At 33.1% G+C, this 10,000-nt stretch overlaps 1 protein-coding gene across 1 annotated transcript in view; it reads left to right on the top strand.

Annotated features, from left to right (window-relative positions):
- LOC145274809 (uncharacterized) overlaps positions 1 to 10,000 on the top strand; it is a gene marked incomplete at both ends in the record, with an annotated part of 35,407 nt that overhangs the window by 5,410 nt on the left and 19,997 nt on the right. The window contains 2 exons of the mRNA XM_080127484.1: positions 236 to 582; positions 9,645 to 10,000. The exon at positions 9,645 to 10,000 is cut by the window's right edge and continues 212 nt beyond it. Of these exons, the coding sequence (XP_079983610.1) occupies positions 236 to 582; positions 9,645 to 10,000 (703 nt within the window). The remainder of the gene's footprint in view (positions 1 to 235; positions 583 to 9,644) is intronic.

The following is a 10,000-nucleotide window of genomic DNA, read 5'->3' as shown; positions in this document are numbered from 1 at the left end:
TTCAGCGAAGTCCCTCGCGAAGCGTGGGTATCTTTGCTAGTAATGTAATATGTATATTTTTAAAGTAGTTTTCATTTACGAAAAGTGAACTTATTATTCAAATATAAACGCGGTCGAACAGAGACGTGTTTTTTTTTTTTTTTTTTTTTTTACAAAACTCACCGAAAATCTTTCATATCGCCATAAATGATGTTTTATTTGACAAAACTCTTTTGTTATACACCTTTAATTCCAGGTTTTAGTTGAGGTTTTACAGAAACTGAACTGGAATTTTGTCACGGTCGTCTATACAGACGACATTGGTGGAATGGACTCATTTATGGAACTCCGTGAGCGGGTGACAGGAAAAGGGATATGTCTGACGACCGGCGTGGCAATGTCCAGCACGGACACAAGCGACGCGACCATGAAGAAAGTCCTTGACCAGGTGAAATCCAAAGGCACAACCGGGGTCATCTACCTGGGCACGGGTACCGTCCTGCAGAGTCTGTTCAACACGGCCAATAACCACCCAGGGGCAGCCGATTTACAATGGATTGTTACCAGCTCCCTGTCGCTCGCAAACACATTCCCTAATAATAAGTAAGTACCATCCTTCGCTCTATAATAAAGAGCAAGGTGTATTTATGTTATACTTCTATTTATTTAAAACAAGGCACATTCCTATTGAAACGTAGGAGGGCTACTGTGGATTAAGGGCCGGAATTATAAGGGGGCATACTAAATAGGGAGTTATACAGCGAGATGTTTGTTCACATTACATTTAAATTTCTGCAATTAATATTTTCTAATGTTTTTACATGTCCGTCTTTCTAAGTTGTAAACTAAATTGTTATGAAAACATTTTTAAGTTAACATTACTAAATCAATGTAAATAAATATTTATTCTAAATATTTTGATTATTCTAAAACATTTTTTAGATGACAAAAGTTTTAGGCTTAAGTAATCATAATAATCATCGACCAGCTACCTTTCAGCATTGCCTGTCAATATTTAACACCAGTTTTTAAACTGTATTGTCTCCCCCTGTTCTACGATCTTCAACATGAAACTAAAAAAAAAATGTTGTTCCGTGGCAGTAAGGCATAAGTGTTGAAAGTGTTTCTATGAACATCCCGATTTCCAATCCGCGTCGTTAACCACTTAACCACCGTCACCACTAAGCTAGAACACCACTAAGCTAGAACATTTTTTAGCATCTGGAAACAATGTTAATTAGTTATGGTAATCTATCCATGTGGACGAGGACGTCTTCTTCATCATTTTTTTTAATTGACTCTGTGACTCCGTTGATGATTGGAAAGCCCGATGCATGATCTACATTGCTCTGCACAGATAGAGCACAGGAAGACAGAATTTGGGGTTTGACGGTGAGTGGCCGTTCGTTGGTGTCTCAGTGTGCGACGCTCCGTAGTTGCTCGCTTATGCTCGTAAATACACTTTACATACAAATAAACTGTTATCTAAACACATTATATATCCTGTATATATAAAGAAACTGTTATCTAAACGTATTATATATCCTGTATATATAAAGAAACTGTTATCTAAACGCATTATCTATCCTGTATATATAAAGAAACTGTTATCTAAACACATTATATATCCTGTATATATAAAGAACCTGTTATCTAAACGCATTATGTATCCGGTATATATAAAGAAACTGTTATCTAAACGCATTATATATCCTGTATATATAAAGAAACTGTTATCTAAACGCATCATATATCCTGTATATATAAAGAAACTGTAATCTAAACGCATCATATATCCTGTATATATAAAGAAACTGTTATCTAAACGCATCATATATCCTGTATATATAAAGAAACTGTTATCTAAACACATTATATATCCTGTATATATAAAGAAACTGTTATCTAAACACATTATATATCCTGTATATATAAAGAACCTGTTATCTAAACGCATTATATATCCTGTATATATAAAGAAACTGTTATCTACACGCATCATATATCCTGTATATATAAAGAAACTGTTATCTACACACATTATATATCCTGTATATATAAAGAAACTGTTATCTAAACGTATTATGTATCCTGTATATATAAAGAACCTGTTATCTAAACACATCATATATCCTGTATATATAAAGAAATGTTATCTAAACGCATTATGTATCCTGTATATATAAAGAAACTGTTATCTACACGCATTATATATCCTGTATATATAAAGAAACTGTTATCTAAACGCATTATGTATCCTGTATATATAAATAAACTTGTTATCTAAACGCATTATGTATCCTGTATATATAAAGAAACTGTTATCTAAACGCATCATATATCCTGTATATATAAATAAACTTGTTATCTAAACGCATTATGTATCCTGTATATACAAAGAAACTGTTATCTAAACGCATCATATATCCTGTATATATAAAGAAACTGTTATCTAAACACATTATATATCCTGTATATATAAAGAAACTGTTATCTAAACGCATTATGTATCCTGTATATATAAAGAAACTGTTATCTAAACACATTATATATCCTGTATATATAAATAAACTGTTATCTAAACGCATTATGTATCCTGTATATATAAAGAAACTGTTATCTAAACACATTATATATCCTGTATATATAAAGAAACTGTTATCTACACGCATCATATATCCTGTATATATAAAGAAACTGTTATCTACACACATTATATATCCTGTATATATAAAGAAACTGTTATCTAAACGTATTATGTATCCTGTATATATAAATAAACTGTTATCTAAACGCATCATATATCCTGTATATATAAAGAACCTGTTATCTAAACGCATCATATATCCTGTATATATAAAGAAACTGTTATCTAAACGCATCATATATCCTGTATATATAAAGAAACTGTTATCTAAACGCATCATATATCCTGTATATATAAAGAAACTGTTATCTAAACACATTATATATCCTGTATATATAAAGAAACTGTTATCTAAACACATTATATATCCTGTATATATAAAGAAACTGTTATCTAAACGCATTATATATCCTGTATATATAAAGAAACTGTTATCTACACGCATCATATATCCTGTATATATAAAGAAACTGTTATCTACACACATTATATATGCTGTATATATAAAGAAACTGTTATCTACACACATTATATATCCTGTATATATAAAGAAACTGTTATCTAAACGTATTATGTATCCTGTATATATAAAGAACCTGTTATCTAAACACATCATATATCCTGTATATATAAAGAACCTGTTATCTAAACGCATTATGTATCCTGTATATATAAAGAAACTGTTATCTACACGCATTATATATCCTGTATATATAAAGAAACTGTTATCTAAACGCATCATATATCCTGTATATATAAAGAACCTGTTATCTAAACGCATTATATATCCTGTATATATAAAGAAACTGTTATCTAAACACATTATATATCCTGTATATATAAAGAAACTGTTATCTAAACGCATTATGTATCCTGTATATATAAAGAAACTGTTATCTAAACACATTATATATCCTGTATATATAAAGAAACTGTTATCTAAACGCATCATATATCCTGTATATATAAAGAAACTGTTATCTAAACGCATCATACATCCTGTATATATAAAGAAACTGTTATCTAAACGCATCATATATCCTGTATATATAAAGAAACTGTTATCTAAACACATTATATATCCTGTATATATAAAGAAACTGTTATCTAAACGCATTATGTATCCTGTATATATAAAGAAACTGTTATCTAAACACATTATATATCCTGTATATATAAAGAAACTGTTATCTAAACGCATCATATATCCTGTATATATAAAGAAACTGTTATCTAAACGCATCATATATACTGTATATATAAAGAACCTGTTATCTAAACACATCGTATATCCTGTATATATAAAGAACCTGTTATCTAAACGCATTATATATCCTGTATATATAAAGAAACTGTTATCTAAACACATTATATATCCTGTATATATAAAGAAACTGTTATCTAAACGCATTATGTATCCTGTATATATAAAGAAACTGTTATCTAAACACATTATATATCCTGTATATATAAAGAAACTGTTATCTAAACGCATCATATATCCTGTATATATAAAGAAACTGTTATCTAAACGCATCATATATCCTGTATATATAAAGAAACTGTTATCTAAACGCATCATATATCCTGTATATATAAAGAAACTGTTATCTAAACACATTATATATCCTGTATATATAAAAAAACTGTTATCTAAACACATTATATATCCTGTATTTATAAAGAAACTGTTATCTAAACGCATTATATATCCTGTATATATAAAGAAACTGTTATCTACACGCATCATATATCCTGTATATATAAAGAAACTGTTATCTACACACATTATATATCCTGTATATATAAAGAAACTGTTATCTTAACGTATTATGTATCCTGTATATATAAAGAAACTGTCATCTAAACGCATCATATATCCTGTATATATAAAGAACCTGTTATCTAAACACAGTATATATCCTGTATATATAAAGAAACTGTTATCTAAACGCATCATATATCCTGTATATATAAAGAAACTGTTATCTAAACGCATTATGTATCCTGTATATATAAAGAAACTGTTATCTACACACATTATATATCCTGTATATATAAAGAAACTGTTATCTACACGCATTATATATCCTGTATATATAAAGAAACTGTTATCTACACGCATCATATATCCTGTATATATAAAGAAACTGTTATCTAAACGCATAATATATCCTGTATATATAAAGAAACTGTTATCTACACACATTATATATCCTGTATATATAAAGAAACTGTTATCTACACACATCATATATCCTGTATATATAAAGAAACTGTTATCTACACGCATTATATATCCTGTATATATAAAGAAACTGTTATCTACACACATTATATATCCTGTATATACAAAGAAACTGTTATCTACACACATTATATATCCTGTATATGTAAAGAAACTGTTATCTACACACATTATATATCCTGTATATATAAAGAAACTGTTATCTACACGCATTATATATCCTGTATATATAAAGAAACTGTTATCTACACGCATCATATATCCTGTATATATAAAGAAACTGTTATCTAAACGCATCATATATCCTGTATATATAAAGAAACTGTTATCTACACGCATTATATATCCTGTATATACAAAGAACCTGTTATCTACACGTATTATATATCCTGTATATACAAATAACCTGTTATCTAAACACATTATATATCCTGTATATACAAAGAACCTGTTATCTACACGCATTATGTATCCTGTATATATAAAGAAATGGTATCTAAACGCATCATATATCCTGTATATACAAAGAAACTGGTATCTACACGCATCATATATCCTGTATATACAAAGATCCTGTTATCTACAAACATTATATATCCTGTACATGCAAAGAAACGAAGAAAACGATCATGTTGTCGTCAGCTGGAAAGCATACCAGCGGGACAAAGTTTCACAGGCGGGTAATTCTAAGAAATAAACTTTGTTCATGGAATCTGCGTCCAGATTTAGGTACAGATAGAGAGTAGGGGAGATTGTTGGTAGTGGTTGTTGCTAGACGAGTGTTTTTGTGAAAGTTTGTACGTAAGGACCATTCCTTATCAAAGATAATAATAAGAACAATTAATCGTACGTTCTAGTGATGGTCTCTAAAAATAAACAATTTTTTTTTACATGGTAGTCACCACTTATCAAGGCCCTGAAACCACTCGGGGATAAGGGTTATTGCGTGTACAGTAATCAACGGGACAATATCGTAATAATCGTTAGCAATGGAGATCTGATAAAGTGTCTTACTTAAGGGGGCAGTTTATCAGGAATTTGTTTATGTTGGACTTGAAGACATCACAGTTGTAGTCAGGTGAGAAACAGACAAACGGAAGAGAGTTATACAGGCGCGCAGTTCTAAGAAAGAGGCTTTGTTCATGGAATTTACGTTTGGATTTAGGCACAGATAAAGAGTGGGGAAAATTACTAACAGTTGTTTCAGCTAGACTGGTGTTTTTTTTGTGAAAGATTGGCGAGGAGGGCAGAGATTGGAGCTCAGACGAGCACTTTTCCATGGAAATAACGATAAAACAGCGGCAGGTTCGCAACGTCTCTTCTGTGGGAGAGAGGTTTCAGGGAAGAGAAAAGGGCATCCTCCAATAGGGCAGACTTTTTTTTGTCAACGAACCTTGCAAATTCTTCATCTTGATTGGGCTCTTGAAGGGCCCACTTTTTTGCCACTTTGTATCGAGTTCAGAAGCGTTTTTATCTCAATTTATAACTTTTGAATCAAAATATCATCCAAATTTCCTAAAAAAATATATATGCTATAAACCGGAAGTCGTTCAACATGACGTCCATTATTCGTTGAAATTTTCCGGGGGAAATTGTTCTTAATACAAAATTAAGTCTATCGTTTTTTATCAAATCAGAAATTCCTCCCTTTATCTTTTTGTAGTTATTCTTTCTCTTTTATTGTGGACCTCTTCTTCCTTTTCGTAACCATATCTCTCCCCAAGTTCAATTTATTTATTTATCTGTCCAACTAACTTGTCACTGGCTTGGTGGCCTGTTAGTTAAATACAACAGGTGGACCTAAATGACAACATTGTGTGTGTTTATTGTTAGCATTTTTTTTTACATTCAATGGTATTCATAGATATGCATTTGATAAGTCCAGGTTAGGGTTAGGGTTTTGTTCTATTTAATTTTGAAGGTATTTTTTTTAATATCAAGTAAGTGGTAGTTGTACGTTCTCAAACAAACAGCCAGTCCAGTCAAGACAAAACCGAATTTTGTTATCCTGATTGTGCGCGCGCGCACACACACACACACACACACACACACACACACACACACACACACACACACACACACACACACACACACACACACACACGCGCACACACACGCACACACACACACGCACACACACACGCACGCGCACACACACATATATATATATAAATACATATATTTAAAAGAAAATATTTCTCGGCTTTGACCTTCAAAAATTTTATTATTTTATTTTTATTTCAAAAGCGACACTAAGCGAAAAACAAACAGAATATTATATAGATACTAGCAGGCTGTTCAGCATTGCCCGGTCGTAAAATACGCTTAAATATGATATTTTGATTAATGCAGATTTTGTATTTATTATTATATCATATTGGACCCAATATATAGTAATGATTAAAAAAATGAATAAATAAATAAATAAAAAATGACTAGTGCGCCACCACCGAGAATCGAAACCAAAACGTTTAGCTTACGATTTACTTTTTTCCTTTGGCGTTAATACCTGAACTATGAAGACATGTTTGCTGCAGGGCTAAAAATTAAAATATGAACCAATAGCTATTATGTAATCCATGTGTATTCGTAATGCCGTTGTTCGACCTTCACCTGGCAAATTTCATTTGATAATTTTCACATTTTTGCACCGATTTTATATATTAGATTTCATGTCTGTAGACCAAAACCTGACAGAGGAGTTTGGTGGCAAAATTTTTAAATAAATATATATACACATGCATAAATATATATAGAAAGAGATTTTTTACGCAAATATTACGCAAGTATAAATCATGTAGAATATCTGCATGATTAACAAGATCTTTTGCTGGTGAATGCGATTCCACGATCCATATATAACAAAGTTGTATTTTCTTTTTAAATAAATAGAAATAAGAGTTGTTAATATCAATATCAATGCCCCCCCCCCAAAAAAAAATTATTGGAGTATAGAGTTAAATTTTTCATCGGAAGTATCTTTTTTTTTAGTGGAACTGGAGCACATTCTTAGAAGTATTTGTAAAAAAAAAAAAAAAAAAAAACGTAGGACATAACATTGCATCGATGAGGATTGATTAAATTTTTTTATGCCAATTTGACAGAGGAAATATAATGCGATCGGAAGTTGAGTCTTCGTCATACTTCGGCCATTTCCGGTTTAAGCTACGAATACTTCTGAATTGGCTGATATCTTCCTTTTCTTCCTTTATTCCACTTTGCTACCTAAACGTAGATTCCATGAACAAAGTTTCTTTCTTAGCACTGCACGCCTGTGGAACTGTCTTTCGTTTGCCTGCTTTCCAGCTGACTACAATATGGTTGTCTTCAAGTCCAACGTAAACAAGTTCTTGGTGAGCCGTTCCACTTAAGTTAAAAAAAATTACCGAATTTCCATTACTAACGATTACTATATTGTCCAATTGGTTACTGTATACTCTTTAACCCTTATCCTCGAGTGGCCTCTGGGTCTGATAAGTGATTATGCCTGTGCAAAAAAAACATCGCTTGACTCGTTTATCTAGTCATTGAGAAAGCCATTCTTAACATGGGAAAAAGGGGGGAGTCATTTTTGGTTTAAAATTTCGTTTTTGATTAAATACATCTCATGTTTTCATCGAAACAACTGATTGGATAATCACTTCGGCATCTTCAAAATCCTAACGTAATTTGCCGGAAGATTGGGTCATAAACTGCGTAAACAATTTGCTGTTCTGATACCTCATTGTAATACAGCTTCTTAGTAGTTTATTTCCAATAACTGCAGTCTCGTGGAACTCTCTCCCTGCTGACTGTTTTCCTTCAACTTATAACCTTGTTTTTTTTCCAAGACTAAGTTCAATAGGCATCTCCTGTCTTTGCAATAATCATCTTTCATTTGTGTTAGCCCTTTACATCAAGTGGCTTCACGCCTTGTCTGGAGCGATGTGCAAAAACAAAACAAAAAAACAAAGAAAATATTCAAGACGTAGTAACGTCACCATCCCAATCCACCGTTTTCCTACATGACATAAACTCCTTTTAAACTCCTCGGTCTAACGTTCACAGAGAACATGAGTTGAAACAGTTTCATTGAGAGCATTGCCAAGGCTGCTGAAAAGAAGGTAGGCTCTCTCTACCATGCTAGAAAACTACTAACGCTTGAAAGTATCCTGTATCTCTATAAGGCCACCATTCGCCCATGTATGGAGCATTGTTGTCATATTTGGGCTGATGCATCGGCTACTAGTCTCTCTCTCTCCTAGACAGGATTTAAAAGAGAGTCGCCAACCTGATAGGTCCTGAACCGTCATCTAAGCTTCAGCCTCTGTCCCATCGACGAAATGTTGCATCCCTCTGCCTGTCCTACAAGTATTTTAATGGTGAATTCTCCGACGAACTGCAAGCACTTGTACCCCCTCGACGTAAATACCCCAACAAACCCAACAAGCAGCTAAATCTCACCCCTTCACAGTAGAGATCCCTAGATGTAAGAAAGCTTTCTACGCCAGTAGTTTCTTCCCCAGAACTGCTAGACTTTGGAACTCCCTTACGATCCCATGCCTCCCCAACAGTACTGACATGCAATATGAACAGACATCTTGCTGCCCACCTCCCTACAGAGAACTCTTGTAGCTTATGTCCCTGATAGTAGCCCCCTACATCAAAGTGGCAATGTGCCTTGTTTGGGGTGAAAATGTAATAAATAAATAAATAAATAAATAAATAAACAGATTAAATATCCTTGTATTTTTCGTTGCTTATTGTCAATTTATACTTTCTGTTCTCCAGGTATCCACGAGGTGTCGTTGCGGTCCTGACTGGCTCACGATTCATCGTCGAATTTGAAGATCACTGGAAGCGAATCAATGAAAGTTCACCGAGCACCGAAAATCCCTGGTTCCAAGAATGGTACATGAATTACCGGAAGTGCCGACTACCCGGTGTCACACAAGCGCCGTTTAACTCCTATCCCAACTGTGTGCAACTCAGCGAGGCAGAAAAGAGACGCCAGTTCGTGCAGGACCAATCCGTGGAACCAGCTATCCATGCTGTGTTCACCTATGCGCGGGCCTTGCGCATGGCCCAAGCTGACAAATGTGGCGCCACGCCAGGAATGTGCTCGGCATTAGCTGCCATGCCGAGAA

Source organism: Euprymna scolopes, unplaced genomic scaffold (assembly GCF_053919585.1).
Source record: "Euprymna scolopes isolate OS-2025 unplaced genomic scaffold, ASM5391958v1 sca464, whole genome shotgun sequence".
In the NCBI taxonomy this organism is placed as follows: Eukaryota; Metazoa; Mollusca; class Cephalopoda; order Sepiida; family Sepiolidae; genus Euprymna; species Euprymna scolopes.
The sequence above is the reverse complement of the archived record's forward strand: the minus strand, read 5'-3'. Positions and strand labels throughout refer to the sequence as shown.